At 36.4% G+C, this 16,695-nt stretch overlaps 10 protein-coding genes across 10 annotated transcripts in view; 7 read left to right on the forward strand and 3 right to left on the reverse strand.

Annotated features, from left to right (window-relative positions):
* RHIMIDRAFT_223475 (small G-protein Ras2) overlaps positions 1 to 475 on the forward strand; it is a gene marked incomplete at its 5' end in the record, with an annotated part of 1,079 nt that extends 604 nt beyond the window's left edge. Inside the window, one exon of the mRNA XM_023607479.1 lies at positions 15 to 475. Within this exon, the coding sequence (XP_023468864.1) occupies positions 15 to 397 (383 nt within the window). The 3' untranslated portion in view covers positions 398 to 475. The remainder of the gene's footprint in view (positions 1 to 14) is intronic.
* A 20-nt stretch (positions 476 to 495) lies between these two features.
* RHIMIDRAFT_234525 (uncharacterized protein) lies at positions 496 to 1,213 on the forward strand (the record flags this gene model as incomplete). The annotated part of the gene is made up of 2 exons (XM_023608174.1): positions 496 to 575; positions 622 to 1,213. The coding sequence occupies 2 exons, from the start codon at positions 496 to 498 to the stop codon at positions 1,211 to 1,213; spliced, it is 672 nt and encodes a 223-aa protein (XP_023468865.1).
* Positions 1,214 to 1,922: 709 nt separating this feature from the next.
* On the forward strand, positions 1,923 to 3,077 carry RHIMIDRAFT_302513 (regulator of G protein signaling superfamily). The gene is made up of 2 exons (XM_023614389.1): positions 1,923 to 2,394; positions 2,467 to 3,077. Exons 1-2 carry the CDS (start codon positions 1,987 to 1,989, stop codon positions 2,998 to 3,000), a joined length of 942 nt encoding a protein of 313 aa, XP_023468866.1. The 5' UTR covers positions 1,923 to 1,986; the 3' UTR covers positions 3,001 to 3,077.
* Positions 3,078 to 4,706, reverse strand: RHIMIDRAFT_85070 (uncharacterized protein). Its single transcript, XM_023615783.1, has 5 exons — positions 4,539 to 4,706; positions 4,346 to 4,489; positions 4,038 to 4,289; positions 3,915 to 3,980; positions 3,078 to 3,858 (listed from the first exon to the last, which is right to left on the reverse strand). The coding sequence occupies exons 1-5, from the start codon at positions 4,601 to 4,603 to the stop codon at positions 3,156 to 3,158; spliced, it is 1,230 nt and encodes a 409-aa protein (XP_023468867.1). The 5' UTR covers positions 4,604 to 4,706; the 3' UTR covers positions 3,078 to 3,155.
* Positions 4,707 to 8,399: 3,693 nt separating this feature from the next.
* On the forward strand, positions 8,400 to 9,455 carry RHIMIDRAFT_85096 (uncharacterized protein). The gene is made up of 2 exons (XM_023615784.1): positions 8,400 to 8,708; positions 8,776 to 9,455. The coding sequence occupies exons 1-2, from the start codon at positions 8,439 to 8,441 to the stop codon at positions 9,313 to 9,315; spliced, it is 810 nt and encodes a 269-aa protein (XP_023468868.1). The 5' UTR covers positions 8,400 to 8,438; the 3' UTR covers positions 9,316 to 9,455.
* Position 9,456: 1 nt separating this feature from the next.
* Positions 9,457 to 10,597, forward strand: RHIMIDRAFT_85097 (uncharacterized protein). Its single transcript, XM_023615785.1, has 2 exons — positions 9,457 to 9,941; positions 9,999 to 10,597. The coding sequence occupies exons 1-2, from the start codon at positions 9,666 to 9,668 to the stop codon at positions 10,497 to 10,499; spliced, it is 777 nt and encodes a 258-aa protein (XP_023468869.1). The 5' UTR covers positions 9,457 to 9,665; the 3' UTR covers positions 10,500 to 10,597.
* A 612-nt stretch (positions 10,598 to 11,209) lies between these two features.
* Positions 11,210 to 12,208, forward strand: RHIMIDRAFT_271559 (CSD-domain-containing protein). Its single transcript, XM_023612260.1, has 6 exons — positions 11,210 to 11,272; positions 11,351 to 11,510; positions 11,561 to 11,619; positions 11,666 to 11,674; positions 11,734 to 11,990; positions 12,061 to 12,208. The coding sequence occupies exons 2-5, from the start codon at positions 11,420 to 11,422 to the stop codon at positions 11,845 to 11,847; spliced, it is 273 nt and encodes a 90-aa protein (XP_023468870.1). The 5' UTR covers positions 11,210 to 11,272; positions 11,351 to 11,419; the 3' UTR covers positions 11,848 to 11,990; positions 12,061 to 12,208.
* Positions 12,209 to 12,767: 559 nt separating this feature from the next.
* On the forward strand, positions 12,768 to 13,167 carry RHIMIDRAFT_198569 (SRF-TF-domain-containing protein; the record flags this gene model as incomplete). The annotated part of the gene is made up of 2 exons (XM_023606298.1): positions 12,768 to 12,938; positions 12,991 to 13,167. The coding sequence occupies 2 exons, from the start codon at positions 12,768 to 12,770 to the stop codon at positions 13,165 to 13,167; spliced, it is 348 nt and encodes a 115-aa protein (XP_023468871.1).
* A 29-nt stretch (positions 13,168 to 13,196) lies between these two features.
* On the reverse strand, positions 13,197 to 14,121 carry RHIMIDRAFT_85153 (uncharacterized protein). The gene is made up of 6 exons (XM_023615786.1): positions 14,117 to 14,121; positions 13,995 to 14,069; positions 13,880 to 13,944; positions 13,780 to 13,840; positions 13,686 to 13,713; positions 13,197 to 13,583 (listed from the first exon to the last, which is right to left on the reverse strand). The coding sequence occupies exons 5-6, from the start codon at positions 13,701 to 13,703 to the stop codon at positions 13,254 to 13,256; spliced, it is 348 nt and encodes a 115-aa protein (XP_023468872.1). The 5' UTR covers positions 13,704 to 13,713; positions 13,780 to 13,840; positions 13,880 to 13,944; positions 13,995 to 14,069; positions 14,117 to 14,121; the 3' UTR covers positions 13,197 to 13,253.
* Positions 14,122 to 15,048: 927 nt separating this feature from the next.
* Positions 15,049 to 16,512, reverse strand: RHIMIDRAFT_85170 (ARM repeat-containing protein). Its single transcript, XM_023615787.1, has 6 exons — positions 16,275 to 16,512; positions 16,153 to 16,224; positions 15,977 to 16,103; positions 15,731 to 15,929; positions 15,226 to 15,678; positions 15,049 to 15,176 (listed from the first exon to the last, which is right to left on the reverse strand). Exons 1-5 carry the CDS (start codon positions 16,371 to 16,373, stop codon positions 15,291 to 15,293), a joined length of 885 nt encoding a protein of 294 aa, XP_023468873.1. The 5' UTR covers positions 16,374 to 16,512; the 3' UTR covers positions 15,049 to 15,176; positions 15,226 to 15,290.
* Between the last annotated feature and the right edge of the window lie 183 nt (positions 16,513 to 16,695).

Consider the following 16,695-nt stretch of genomic DNA (forward strand, 5'->3'; position numbering starts at 1 on the left):
AAAAAAAAAAATAGAGGAATATACAGCTCTGCGTGATCAATGGATACGAGACGGTGAAGGATTTCTGATAGTGTATTCGATTACATCTCGATCAACCTTTGAGACGGCCAATAAATTTAAACAGCAAATAGTTCGCATCAAAGAAGTAGAGTCAATACCACTGATACTTGTGGGAAACAAATGTGATAAAATCATAGAAAGAGAAGTCTCAAGAGAAGAAGGCTTTACAAAAGCGCATGAGCTCCATTGTGATTTTATCGAAACCTCCGCAAAGACTTGTGCTAATGTAGAAAGAGCATTTTACTCAGTTGCTCGTCAGATCAAGCAAGCGCGTGATGGACTATCAGCTAATGACAAAACACATAAGAAGGAAAATAAAAAGTGTTTGATTCTGTAGCTTTATTGTTTTGCTGCTCCCTGCTTTTGAGCTATAAATTGGAACAAAGCATAGCTTTTTTCTTTCTTTCTTTCTTTCTTACATTAAAGCTTTACATCATGGCTCCTTTAGAAATCATCGGTGCAGGATTCGGCCGTACAGGTACAATGAGTTTACGAGATGCTTTGAATTATTTAGGGTAAGAGAAGCAAATTAGGAACGCCTTGGAACTTACAAAGAAATAGATATCGTACGCATCATATGGAAAACATTTTGCTGGATCCTGAACAAGTACCTGAGATATTCGAAAGCGCGTACAAGTATCCAAATCAACCAGTGAACTGGGAACGAGCTTACCATGGTTATAACGCGGCTGTAGATTGGCCAACAGCAGCCTTTTTTGATAAGCTGTATGCAGTGTATCCAGATGCAAAGGTTATATTGACAATTAGAGACCCTGAGGTATGGTTTGCATCAATATCCAAAACGATTCATGAATGGCCTGGTGTAGACGAAACGTGGCCACAGCAGATTTTACGTGCAAGGAAAATGGCACGGGTGGTTGTTCGTGATGGAGAATTAGGAGGCGCAAACTTGCAAGAACGAAAAGAAAAGCTCATTCAAAAGTTCTTGAATCATATCGAACATATCAAAAAGACTGTCAAGCCCGAAAACTTACTCATCATGCAGTTGGGTGAAGGCTGGGAAAAACTCTGCGACTTTCTTAGTGTACCCGTTCCGCCCATTCCTTTTCCTCATTCTAACAAAGGAGACGATTTTCCGAAATTATTGGCAAGCATCCGTAATCAATGTACTGAAAAAAGTGATACGAACTAAATAAGCTGCAGCAAATCAATATAAGTAAATAGGTGAATAAAGCTACTATTTGTAAAAAGCTGCTTCTTCAGATTAATTAATATACGCTAGATATATCTGCAATGACAAATAGGAATTGTTATTTATAAGAATAGATCTAAAGAAGCTATCAGCATCATAAGCTATTTTCTCGGGAATAAATAATGTAAGGGTAGTGAGCACAACACAATTAACCCTGAATTTGCAGATCATCGTCATGCGTAAGCAAACAAATGGCCATTCTTACCATGTATGCGGCGCTTATTTTATCGTTCTCAGCCGCAAAAGCCAAATGAACTCTCAGCAATATCAACATAGAGACTATCCTGACCATAAGAAAATTATTTTATTTTTAATCAAAACAATATCAGTCAATATTCCAATCATCAAAAGCTTGTTTAGTAGCGTATTGCACATTCAACCAGGTATCCTTTGCTTTCTCTCTTTTCCGAAACCTAGATAACATGATTGTCTCTGGTCTCTTTTTAATTATGTTGGTATGGTTACCTTAAAGTACAAATTATGAAACTTTTGTCATTGAATTAAAATGAAGTGCATATGTCCAATCAGCCAATCACTTTATCTGATAAGGCACAAACTAATTTGGTAAGGTCCGTCATACAAAAATACCCTAAAAGAGTAACAATCTCGGACTGAGTATAAAGTTAGCATTGATTGGGCTTGTTTCTGATTTATTAATTAAAATTTTTGACAGTTAAAACTTTTTTGTTCCTTTTTGTTTCCAAAAAGTTTTAATGTCAAAGGTACGCAGAGCATCCGTACATAGCTCGAGTAGCGGCAGTGACATCATATTGTCAACAAGAACCAGAAAATCAATATCAAAATCAAGGAGATCATCCTTAGCAGAGGAAGCGATCAAACCACCTTCAAGACGAGCTAGTCTAGCAGCAGCCATTACCTCTTTGGCTACAGCAACCATTGATGAAGAACATACACCTCTTGTCGTGGATGTACATGATTCATACAAGAAAAAAATCGTTAAATCATCACAAAAGTTAAATTGCTTCTTTGGAGAGCCTACGCCCGTAGATGTTTGCATTAGTGAAATTAAAAAGGAAGGATTAAAGGCGATATTGGAATCCAAAGTCCCACTTTGCTATTTCTTATACTACCTATTAGACGAGTTCAGCTCGGAAAATTTGGTATGGGCTTCTTTTTTTTTTGTGTGTGTGTCGAGAATTAAATGTGATCTAACGACACATGTTTGTATATAGTTGTTCTTTTTGGAAGTGGAGCGATTTGATGAGCACCGAAGAATAAGCACTGTTGGGGAACTGAAGACGATGGCTGAGCGAATCTATGGTACTTATATATCTAATAGTGCTCAATTGCAAATCAATCTAGATGACAAAGTTAAGCGCAACATTACAAACCAGTTATTAGCCATCAGTGACTTTAATGCAAACACTATTTTTGTCGAAGCCAAAGCGTCCGTATACATTCTACTCGAGAGTAGTTACATACGATTTTTGGAAACCAATATTTACCAAGAAATGGTTCGACATTGTGGAGAATTTACAATTCATTATGATGAACGTACAATCAAATCCGCTGTCAATTATCTCTTCCAACATCTCAAACAACAAAAGGAATCAATCAATGCTCAGTTCAATGGATCCAAGGATTCTAATCTCAGTGAAAGCATAATTGCAGTCAATTCACACTATTATAATTTGACTAAAAGCATCATCGAAAGATTCGTCATAAACATGTTTGGTAAGGCTCATTTGCCACTTAAGCATTTATAGACTTCAAGATGTAAAAATACCCGGCATTCTTGTATTGTAAAAAGTTGTAAAATAAATAAAATAGAAACGCTTTATCATGATAATGTGTAAGGATTACGGTTAAAGAGTAATATACAAAGTAGTGATAATGATCCATTGAATGATATATAATAATGTTATGCATGTGTAGAAGCTCTTACTTCATGCATATTATATTGCATAGGATCATCTTTAAGCAGTCCATTTGTATCTGTATTGAGGACAGAACTGCCATTAAGACCCATTTGCTGTTTTCTCTTTTTCAATTCTCGACGCTTCTTCATCAGTTTATAGGAATCAACACCACAACATAATGTCTTGTACAAAAATTCGGGTATATAAGCAAGGTATCCATCCACAAATGCACCAAAGACACCCATCTTTTTCTTTTCTCCTGCAGCAGCAGCAGCTTGAATCTCATCGGCTGGACCAAAAAATTTAAACATCATGCCACTAACGACAAGCATCACAAGGCACACGATAATAACGTGAAGTCCATTTTTGACAGCATCGGCTGGCCAAGCAATGCTTCCGTGAGAGCCATCTGTGCCCTTGATAACATTTTTAGTGGTAAGGATAGTCAGAAGGATTTCACCAAAGTAAAAGATGACCATGATAGGACCCTTCACACACCAAAACATGCCATGTGCTCGAATCTTTCCTCGCTTCCACTGTTCGTGAAATACGTCCAAGTACGTGAACAATGCAGTAAGAATGACCGAAAGAGAAACAAAGTTGATTATGGTCAAGTAGACATAGGCGCCCTTAAAGCTATAGACACCTTCACAATAGCGCCCTTTGAGTTCAGCAAAAATAGACATGAATGCATCAATGAGTGACCTGAAAATTAAATTTTTAGCTTTTTTTTGCGTTTTGCCGTTGACTGTATGACTTACCAGACTGGGTATTGGAAAACTAGAATATCAGTAATGATTCTATAATGCATTCCCCATTTTGAGTTCCTGTTTTGTACAAGATTAGTCGTGGCTGTAAAGAGATGTTTATAAGAATTATCTTACAAATGAAAGTTATAAAAAAACATGATTTTTGTATCTTTTGGCTCTTTAATTCCAGCTGCCTCCTCTCTAAATGGCTGAAGATAAGCTTGTAAGCATGTATACAGGTTATAGACGGCAAAGGCTTCAAAGCATTCCGCGAAGAACATGATGGTTGTTGAATAATCGTATCGCAAATAAGCAAACCATGCTAATGTTGCGTATACAGGCGGAAACAGTATCACTCGTAGTTTATGCCGTTGTATTTCAGGATTACTAAAAAAAGATATATTAGAGAAACAGGGCAATAAGAATGAGGGATATGCGCATACTAATAATTTCGTATATGTCTAAATAGAGTTATCAACGTTATAGTCCATGTTATGAATAAGAAGAGTAAACAAACTAGCCACCCGATAACATGCCAGTTAGCTGTCGGATCTTCTCTTACAGAAGCCCAATCTAATCCTGGGTTACTACACAGACAGTTAGTATCGTTGTTTTTCCTTCAATTCGAAAACATACAATCCTGACAAAGAAGCCAAACCAGGCTCAGTTGGACATGTTGCCTCTTTCTCTGGAACACTCATAATTAAAAATAAAAGAAAAGAAAAGAAAGTATGAAAACAAGTATAAAAAAAGCTTAAATATATAAAAATGGTTATTTTTTTTTATCTTGTTCCGCAAAAATTGTTCTCCGGCCAACCAAATTCATACAGTGGCCAAAAAAAAACAGTTTTAATTTCAGTTCAAGGGCTTGGCAAGTTTGCCCTTTTTCCGAGTTACACCAGGTCATAAGTTAAATTACTCAATGCGCGCCACACGACTTGATTTTTCACTTATCTTTATAAAATACAATAAGATGAATATTTGCTGATAAAAAGGGGCATTGCTCTTTTTTTTATGGTATGGACCAAGTTATTTGAACACGATCATATGTATACTTTTGTTTCAAGTGATGCAATCCCCCCTTCTTCTTTTTTGTAATGTGGCTTAACCGAAACTTTGTGTATTCCGAATTGAGGCATATTTTACCAAACAAAGATGCTACGGATAAATTTTTACATTCTATTTTAAATAGAGAAAGTGGCGTAAATGACTAGAAAGAGAAATATTTGCTTTTAATCTACAAAAACACAAGTGATGATCATGTTCCTGTGATCTGATAGTAAACTTGTCTTTCTATACTTTGTTGATTTAAATATAGGACTACGGCCGAGTTTTAGCAAAGAAAACGCCTTTATCATTCTATTAATCCAGAGGCATACTCGAATACAACATACTGATGATCCAAACATCATGCATACGGAAGCAAAGAGAGTAACTACTACTCTTGTAAGTTAAACGAGCTATCTCTTGATAAAATATATATACGTGCATGTATATTTATTTTTTTGCCCAGAGTAACCGTCCGAACACACTTCAAAATGGGGCTCTTTTGGTAAATTCTCATTAACAAAATACTACACACTAAAATACACTGCATGAAGCATAACAATAAACAATGATGTGTATAAGAAAGATAGACAAATAAAGGATATTTTCAAAAATGAAGCCTTATGGTCAACTAAATCGACTGAAGATTATTAAACTTATTTATCAAAGGATACAGTAGACTCTCGGTTACAGAATACAGCAATATGAAGTATTCGCGATAGTGGAATGCTATTTTCGAAGGACTTCACAGTCACCGCTTTAAATTTCCTGTGAATGTCGATGTATATACTCTTTCCTGAAAGTAGATTCTCTCAATGGCGAGAACAAATTCAGGTTGCACGAAAAATAAATTCGTCCTGGTGGAAAGATCAATTCACCTGATGGCAAGAGCAGCATTCGTGTTCGCTGACAAATCAGATACTCTGCTATCAAGAATGCTTTGTAGGACAAGGCTTGACACCTTTGGATATATAAAAACACATCAAACGCTCTCGTCTTCGCTTTATTTCTTTTTCACAACTACACCAGAAATCACAAATAATGAATGTTCAATTCTTGTTTGAAAATGGAAAAGGTTCTGTTGTCGACGAATATGGTAGACATGAGCTAATGGATTATATAGTCGATGAGGAGCAGTTTCGTCTTGGAACTCTGAGCTTTCATACACAATACTTAGCTCAATTGCCTCTGGAGAGCGAGAACGTGATAGAGACAATGCAGGTGGAAAAAGAACCGGTAAAACCTCATAGTGATGTTATTATGAAGGAAACATCAGTGAAGCGAAGTTATACACGCTATTCTGATCAGGACAAAGTGAGGTTTTTCAAGCTGTTGTTTGAGAGGTGTCTGAGTGCGGCCGCTGCTGCAAAACAGCTTGGGATTCATGTTCGTACAGCACAAAAATGGACTAAACAGCATGAGAAGGATCCTGATAGTGTCTTTGAGAAGCGAAGAAAGACTGGTCGTCCACGTATTCTCCATGAGGAACATAAAAGCGTTATTCTCGAGTGTACTGATGAGAACCCTCCAATCGTCCTAGGCGAAGTAATGAAAAGGTTAAAGGAAATATTCAGAGAATTAAAAGAGCCTAAAAGTACTTTGTGTGATTTTGTAAAAGAACATTGCAACTTGTCTCTCAAAAAAGCTCGGCTTCAGCTCATAGATCGGAACAGCGAGGAAAAGACTCAAGAGCGCTTGTATTGGATTCGTAAATGTGATAAAACAGACATGGATTTCATGAGAAACTGTGTTCTTCTTGACGAATCCGCTTTCCATATTAATTTGAAACGTAGTATGACATGGTCAAAGAAAAGTGCACCGGCAGTGGTCACAGTTCCCAAAACACGAGCAACAACAACAACCATTTTAGGCGCGATTTCTGCTAAAGGTCTAATCAAATGCAATCTTAGATTTCTTCGGCCTTCATCCAATAAAAAGAGAAAGCGGGGAGATGGCATTGGGCATATGTGCAAAGGAACGGTTACGGAACACTATGTCAGCTTTTTGAAAGCCACGATGGATGAAATGGATCAGTATCCGCATATGAAAGGTCATTACCTCGTCATGCATAATGCTCCTTGTCGTGTCCGAACATAAACTTCAACATATTCTTGCATATAATGTCTAATATTAACATTACTACATTATCAACATAGTACTGAGATCTCCACATGCAACAGTGCTATCCCTGTCTCCTAGGTTACATTATAATAAGGACTAACTAAGCCACTGGTATTTATAAAACCCAAGTTTCAAACTAATAAAGGATTTAGTTCAGTTTTACTGTACATTACCATCTCGACTTTTCGCGAATACCACAAACAGTTACGACAAACACGCACTCATTTCGACTCGCCAGCCACATACACACTGTGCCGAGCTTCGGGCCCCATAACGAAGGACCATGTTTGCCATCCTTATACCATCTGGATCGTGGTCATAGTCCTTATGCATCCATCTTTGGAATAATTGCCGAGGAAGTATGCAAAAATCACACCAGCACCAAGCTGTCCAAGAATCCCGTCATGGAGTGGAAAAGTCGATCGACTGGTAAAGGAAAGGAGCACTTGGGCAACAACTTGGCCATGTACAACATTGACAGTGACAGCATACCGATATTATACAGCGTTGGTTTGAATAAGGAACTGGAAGGTCTTGCTAACCTGTTGATGCCGTCTATTGTCACTGCAAATGCGTCCGTTGAAAACCATATCAAAGACATCTTTGAATACCTTGATTGATCTATTATTTTCTGATTCAAGTTTGAGAAAAAAAAAGGAGGGAACGGATATTCATTGATTTTTCTGTCTGTTTACGCACAAAAATAATACACCAGAAATTAGGCTAGTACTTTCTCTAGGTACTGCCTGTGACATCACTTTACAACTTCATACTACCAAAGTCTCTACCTAACCTAAGGCTGTCCAGTAGGATATCATTGATATAAATGTATCACAATTACACATGAATAATCTTTTTGTATTTATTGCTTGTTGGGAAAGTTTGTTGCAGGAGTTTGGACTAAATTGTACTTAGGCCTATCAGCTATGAATATTAGGCCTATTCCCAGAGCCTCACGCAGGCTATCGCCCAAGGCCTATTTTCACTGATAGATGGGTATTATTAGCTAAAATTTAACTTTTCATTTCAAAAACAAGAAAAGCTTTAACTTAGGACCATTAACTAAAGGCTCTAGATATTATTTCATTTTTCGAGGCAAAATATCCCATAGTGCTTGATAAACAACTATTTATCTAAAAATATATGCCGCCTCTGCCTTTTTATGAAGCATTCATTGAAATTTCAAATCTGCCATAGGAAGAAGCGCGATCTATTTCCGGAAGTGTTGTAAAAAAGTGCTTTTTGCCCTAAAAAGGGGATAGCATAAATTTGAATCTCAGTTAAATTTCTACTGTTTATTTTTGTTCATGCCCACTCATGCCTTTTCCTTTTTTCCACTTTTCTCACTCTCTTCCTTTTTTTTAAAAGATGAAAGCAGCAAATATACCCATTATTATAACCAATCATGACACAATAGTGCAAAGTGCACCCAAGATTCCTATAACCAGGTTAATGCAGGGACCCTTCAAAAAAGACGAGGTGCTCAAAGAGGGACTCGTACTTTGTACGCGAACAGAGCAATGGTACGCTAAACGACATAATGGAGTGAAGGAGATTGAACTTCGAAAGACTCGGATGAGATGGAGAAGGTTTTATGCAGTGTTACGACCGGATCGATTGGAATTATATCATGCAGCAGTAATACATAATAATTTTTTAGTTGATTTGGATAAACGGTTAATGACTCACTTATCGTATAGTGTAGACTTCAATAAGGAGGCTAGCACACATCATCTATCTCCTGGCAGATCCTCCTCTTCGTCCCGTCCGTCTCTCGCTCGTTTCCCCATGGGACTACATTTGGCGGCTAGAGTACAAGTGTAAACATCTGGTTGCGTATCACTTTCAGTGCTGTCAACCATCTGAGGCAAAAGAGTGGTACATGTTTATTTATCACCGCATTTCCAATCATCAACCACATACAACTTGCAAAAAGCCAATCCCGTTATATATTGATGTCAACGTGGAGTTGGATGAGAAGCAGCCATCAGATGTGCTCATACGGATTCCACTAGACTATTTTAGAGAGGCAATGTATAAGCAGCACTATGTAGAACAAAATATGTGTTTGAGAGATGTAAAATCGACATTGATAAATCTTTTGTATTTTGATAAAGTGATACCTTGCAAGGATTCGGTATCAAAAGAATGGAAACTGTTTTGGACTATTGGAAACTATGTGGAAGAAGTAGATGAAGCGGATCATTTGATTGGATGTCAATTGATTGAACAAGTAAGTGTATGATGCAAACCTATACATATAAAGAACGATAATCATTCAACCTTTTTTAATACTCAGAGTCACCGATTAGAGTTAAGGTTGCAACAAAAGTATATAAAAAAGGTAAGCACATAAGATGATCTTTGTCATTAAACTTATCGTTGCTCTAGCAAATCATCTATGAGGGTCTTTTGGTGCATAAAGGGGATGGTGTATGCTATTACACGATACTCTATGGTAACCAATTATTTTTCTTGGATGCTTATTACTATACAAACACAACCACACAGAAAAACTGGTTTTCAGCAACAACAAACCTAATACTAAAAAATACCCATTTACTACGAAAGAAGAAATACATAAAGCAATTAAACATGTCAGCGCCTCAACTAGCTTCTTTATCTTATACATCACCACCCGATTCAGCAAAACTTGTGAATACAAAAATGGTAATTGAGCTCAAAAATATTAAATCCATCGAACTATGCGATGCAAGTAATACGTTTGCAGTACATCATAAAAATACGACGCTCTATTACCAAGCACCCAACACACAGGCATTACTCGAGTGGGTGATGCTGATTAATTGCAGGCTAAGACAAATAAGCAATAAAGAAGTGTATCATTTTGAATACATGGACCAAATTATAGTAAGCACATGAAAAAATACATTAAATATGCTTTATCACTTACACTTGCACATGTAGCACTCTGGAAAACTCTATGTTAAAAAAGACTATAGCAGACACTATCAACCACAGTACTGTATACTTGTCAAAAGTGTTAATTATGGAGGTGCCCTCATCCTATTTGACATGGTTAAAAGATCAAACTTCTGCAAATCAGGAGGAGAATCATTACCAATCTATGAAAAGAAAAGGGCTCTTATTCGACTGGAGGATTCGTATGTGTACACAGGCGATGAGTGTATATTTGATCAGTTTATCAAGCTTGACAGGTTACAAGAACCCGATCGATATTATTCTGATGGACTGATCACGGGCAGTGATCGTGCCTCAGATTGCGTCTTTATCATTTGGCAAGTAGCAAAACGACATTTTATATCTAGTTTTCGAGAGCATGTCTCCTTTCTCAAGCTAGGTCATCATCTTGGAACCAAAGGTACTTGCTGGGTATTCAAAGCAAGAAATAAAGAAGAAAAGGATATATGGCTGTCGGCACTACATAAAGAACTATATTGTGTATGATATGTTCATATCTTTCTATAAAAATTTACATGAGTGAATGATAAAGACACGATGATCGTCCAGCTATTTCTATTCTAATTACATTATGTCATAACTTGCATTCATCTTAAAATTGCCTAATAAAGATTTCTTGGATATGCTTGTGACCTTGGAAAAAATATTTATCGGAGAGAGAGAAAGAGAGATCAAATACGCGAAATGTATTGGATTATAAACAACAATTACACATTGATAAGTCAAAGAAGGGGATCTTTTTTACCCCTTTCTTTACTTGGGATCCTGGTTAAGAATGAAAGCTTGTTCGATTACAAACAAATACTTTATAGGGATAACTTTCCAAATAAAGAAACACGCTTAAGCATTCACAAGCTCCTTAAAAGAAAAAAATTAGAAGGATTTGAAACAGACAATAAGTGGTATGTGCATAAAACCAGATGAAAGCAGACATTCCTGGATGATGCATGTCAGTTGCAAGTTAATTTTAAGGGATCAAGTTTTGTAATTCCTAAATGAGGGAGAATTAATTAAGGCTATTTTAGCACCTAAAGAAGAAAAATGTTATTCTATGGCATCCGAGAGAAAATAACGAGAAGGAGAGATCTCACTTGCATGATTTAAAATTCAATGTCAGCTATAAATAGCTAAGGTGGCAACGGCCACTTTAACGTTTAGTCTGTTGAACAATGAACTTATTTCATCTAAAAGTTCAGCTGCTTAATACAAGGCTTCCAAATACATCGTAATACCTTCTATAATGTCTATAAAAAAAAAGGGTAAAGCAAAATGAACCTATACAGGGTGACTTTTTGTGAGAAAAAAAAGATTAAAGGCCATTGATAATTAAAGCGTAGGTTTCATTCTTTTTTTTTCGCTTTTTTTTTGCCCAAAGTTTATATAGAAGAAAAAAGAAGAAGTGATCCATGACCAGCCGACGTAAAGGACATGTTAAATTTTTCAATTCAATAAAAGGATACGGTTTTATTCTACCAGACAATCAAGAGGAAAAAGAAGGTTATTTCATGGTTTGAAAAATATATACAGTTATTGACGTTTTAATATAGAGGTATTTGTACATCATACAGCCATTCATAATGATGGCGGGTTTAAAAGTTTAGCAGAGGTAAGTCAATAGGTGTATACGTTAATGTGATATTTATAAAATTTAGGGTGAAGAGGTAAAATCAAAGGGATATATTTATAGATAAGAACATATGAAATGAAGATTATTTATCAGGTTGAATATGATATAATCAGAGGGCCTAAAGGAATGCAGGCTGCCAATGTAACTGGACCCGACGGAACATCTGTTAAAGGTGATCCAAGGAATCGGCAGAGGTATCCAAGGTAATAATGATGACAACATCAATAATAGAGAAAAGGGAAAGAGAGAGGGTTGCATAAATTTAGAGAGCAGCAGATGGTCTCATAGGTAACCCAGTTTTAGTAGTCATAGTAGCAATGGTGCTGGTGGCATTAATGGTAGTAATGCAGGTAATAAATAACAATATGGTGCCATATCGTAAACAAGGAGTGCTTATTTTTTATATATTTTATTCTATAGCTTATATAATGGACCCTTATTCAATACCTTATGTCATGCCAGGCTATCCATATGTTTATGGGTATCCTTTTTATCCTTCTAATGCCTACGTTGTCAGAGAAACAACTGAACCTCCAAAAGAAATACAGCAGCAGCAGCAACAACAGCAACAGCAACAGCAATCACAACAGTATTACCATGAACCTATCAATAATAAAGAATGATTATTTATGCAAATTCTTGTGTAACTTGTCTAAAATGAGCGGTCATCAAGCCCTACGCATTCCGTCTACAAAGATAATAACATGAATTGATAAAATAAGAGAGAGAGAGAGTAAGTGTGATAGAATAAGAATCAAATAAAGTTTAAGGAATTCATTCATCTAAATAAGAGAAATATGCATATCCTAAAAACTATCTATTCTTCTTATAAAGAATAAAAATAATAAATTCAAACTGAACTTTAACCAATTTTTTTTCCCAATTAAAGTAAAAGCATTGTCCTTTTTTTTTCCTTTTCTCTTTCCCTGAAAATAAAAAAGTCTAATATGCAATCTACTGGTTATTACTCAAGTCAGCCAACCTATATGGTTCAACAACCAAATAATTCTCTTTTACCCGGTATCCTTAGGCAACCACCGCCACAGCAACAACAACAGCCGCAGCAACCTCAATCTCAACAACAACAACAACAACAACAACAACTTCCCCAATTAGGTCAAGTCATTATGGACAATGGTCATTTAGACAATCCTGAAGATCTTGACGAAGATGAGGATGAGGATGAGAAAAAGCCAGCGAAACGTTCAGGTCGTCGTAAGATAAAGATTGAATATATTGAAGATAAGACAAGACGCCACATTACTTTTTCAAAAAGAAAAGCTGGCATCATGAAAAAAGTAATAAAAATAAACTATCAAATTATTATTTTACTTATATACATCTTTATAGGCATATGAACTTAGTACATTAACTGGTACTCAAGTGTTGCTATTAGTCGTCTCTGAAACGGGTCTTGTTTATACATTTACTACACCCAAACTTCAACCACTTGTTACAAAACCAGAGGGTAAAAATCTTATTCAGTCCTGTTTAAATGCACCTGATACAGATGAAACTGTAATATAAAGTAAGTTGAGGTATACTCTCTTTTAGTGTGCATGCAAGTGACTTTTTTTCATATAGTTATTTTTATATTTCTCTCTTTATTATTATTATTTTATATTTCTTTTGGATAAAAACTGTGTAATTTCATTCACATCATTCTTTGCCCTTATCGTTAGTTCAAATTGTTGGTCAAGTGGCATCAGATAAACGTGAATCAAGACAGCCGGTTGATATGGATCAAAGGCTATAAACTCTTGACCAATCACTTGAACGATGTCAATACTCCAACTTTTACTTAACTTTTCTGCTAATTTGTCACATTGTTGAATCGAACACTGAACTTTCTTTTTAACTTCAATCTCATAATTCACCCAAAGTTCACCAAATTCTTCCGTTGTAATACTTTGTAAATCCATTTCGATCAAACTAGACACGAGCTATTCCAAAATTGAGTATATTCATCTTTTTCTTTTCTTTTTATCCTACATCTGTTTATTGTTACGTGAGTTGCACAAGAAAGGGATGGGCGCGCATTTTACCTTGTGTTGTGGTTTCATTTGGTACAAACTTTGGGATAGCACTGTGTGAGAATTTAGGCAATCATTACCAAATACTTTTTTTTGGACTTTGTACCTGCTCTGCTTGCTTGGTTGAAACAGACCTTGAGGATATTGTTTGATGATGTGCTCATCATCTATAAAAAGTTAACAAGTTTCATAATGCATCCTTATACTTACCCGACTTATTTATAGGAAACCGAGTGACTGAAGTATAAGGTCTGCTGGGATTGGTAGAGTACTAGTTCTCATCTTTAATTTGAGTAACCCGGAACATGACATCTTTCTTACCACCAAAGGCTCTATTTCCACGCCCACTTTTTTAAATCGATCATCCTTTGTCCAGTCGAGTAACTCTCGGCTCAGCTTTACAAGAGTAAGTGAAAAAGAAAAATAAGAAGTTATCTTCTTACTTGTGCTTTCTCAGGCACAGGCGAGGTTTCGTACACCTTGAATAAGCTTTCAAGAGTGGAAGTCCAAGTTTGACTGCGTAACATGCACTGTTTAACAGCGATTAAGCCCGTAATATGTGTTTCATCGTCTATATTTCCCTTTTTTTTTTTAGTAAAAACAACACGCGACCATCAAATCTAAAAGTAACCTTCCACTTTCATCATCCGTCTGTGAATCTGCTTCATTCTATCTATTTCTGTGTACTTGTTAGATAAGTATCCATATTCTCCTAGTACCTATTTTTAGAAATATAAATCAAACATGAAATGGTACGGGCCACTTTTTCCTTTTTTTTTAAAAAATAAAGGTACCCAAAAGCAGAGTCGAATCAGCGAGGAAGAGTAACTACCCGCCATTCTGAGTAACCCAGTAGATGCATCAACTACAGTCTCTTTCAGACTTATGCTTGTCATTTCGTCATTCAACACTATTAAAGTTATATGCAATGTCTGCAATGTCTCATCCGAACGTCTTTACCTGCTTTTATCGTATCACACTGAATTGCCACAAAGTCTTCGTCAAGTTCTTCTCGCGCATGCCTCATGACTTGCATTAATGTATCAATGTACCACTTATCAGGATCAATGTGGTAGTTGTTTAAGCTACCTATAAACCAATACGCCAAGCTTGATTTGTTGTCCGCTCGGGATAGAGCTTCCAGCAGGCTGGAGCTGATCTTTTTGAGAGTATCTAGACTCATGACTCTGTCCAAGAGCTCGAGTGCCTAAGGTGTGTAAGTAAAAGAAAAGAGTCAATTTTTATGTACCTTTTGAATAATCATGTCATTATCAATAGCTGCAAGAATAATGGCCCCGAGCAAGGTGCCATCTAACCAGTCTGGCTTCCAGAGGCTACTGTCCAAATAAGATAACCCAAGTAAACCCAAGTACCTGAGATTATGATTCCTTGACTGCAGAAATGGATCAAGGTAATCAAAAATACATTCTTCTTCTTCTGATAACGCCGTTATTGATAAAGGATCTATCATGCCAAGTAATTTTGTACATTCCAGCACGATAGCTACATTGCCATCAATATCAGCTCGTAGATAGCTTATCGAATCACTTACCAAATGCAGCGTCCACTTTTTTTTCGACCGACTTAAGACATGACATGACAATATCAAACATGTCCTTATCTGAACTGTTTCCTAGAATGATAAATATGGATGCGATATATTAGATATCTTCCATACCCTATCTCATGTCTCGCATACGACTCGTAGATGGATAAACAATCAAGCTGCGCCCAGGGCGCCAAAACACCATGATAGGCAAATGATTTGTGCACTTTTGTATCCAGGATATACCGATGAATTGTATAGAATTGAGGCAAAAGATCAATAAAGTCTATAGCACGCGTCTGAAGAATGTTCTTCCAGACAGCCAAGGCAGCAAATACAACACTTTGATCTGGGTCATTCAATGCTTGACGCAGAGTAGACATGACATGCTCTTCTGACAGGCCATATGCTTCGTACAGAAAATACAGTGCTGCAACAGCCTTCTTACGAACAGCCTGTCTACAAATGAAAGCAAGTTAAAATTATGACTCTCTTATTTTAGAATATTTACTTTGGTACTTCTGTCGCTGCCTTTATCACCAAATCAAACACGTTGTCAGCTATCTCAGGATGTCGCAGATAACAAATCGCATTTAGTGCCGCGCATTGATCTAACTCGTTTTGGCTTTTCAAGTCTTTTTGTAAGGTATTAATCATCATGATGCAGAGCTCGTGGTCCTTTTCAAGGAACAAGGTACACGCCAGATATCCTTTCTAATGTAAGAACAAATAAAGACATGATGGAGACATATCTTACCAACACGCTTATCAAGTGCACTTTCTCCACTTTGAGTTGCCATGATGGCATAGATAATTCCAAAGTCAACCGAATACCCGAGCATAAAGCAGTGTATCAATCGAATCAAGTATTCTCTCATTTTAAACTATGAAATACATATCAATAATCGTACGCTTTTCAGACAAGTTAATTACAGAAGCTGTATCAGGCGAGCTTAGTTTAGGTGCTAGTTGTGTTAATTCTTCTTGAACATGACTTTTCTCTTCCTATAAATCATTAATTTACTTCATTCCTTCCCATTCTGGTGTGTCATTACTGCTTTGCTCTTGGATTGAATGATTCTTGTTATAAATTCTCTGAATTCATTACTGTGTCCAGATGCAAGAAATTCAGAACTAAATAGTAGTTTTTGCATATACACGAAAGGAATAGGTAATTTATGCAAAAAAAAAATGAGAGAAGGAAGCAGAAAAGGGGGAAAATAGCGTCGGAACTATCTACACAGATCATGTGAGCTTAGTTCAGCTTGAATACAAGAGGCTGTTGCTTACAACAATAGAGGTGCTCATAGCGAGTAAGTGTAATGTTACCCTTCTCTCTCTTTTTTCTTCTTTTTCTAAACAGACTCATCGATTGAATTGTGTAAACAAAAGTTTAAAGAACTTTTATGGCAGTTGTAACAAAGAATGGACCTCTTCTTAGACTCTAGTGAAAATTTATAGTGATAAATTCTATAT

This window comes from Rhizopus microsporus (assembly GCF_002708625.1).
Source record: "Rhizopus microsporus ATCC 52813 unplaced genomic scaffold scaffold_3, whole genome shotgun sequence".
NCBI lineage: Eukaryota > Fungi > Mucoromycota > Mucoromycetes > Mucorales > Rhizopodaceae > Rhizopus > Rhizopus microsporus.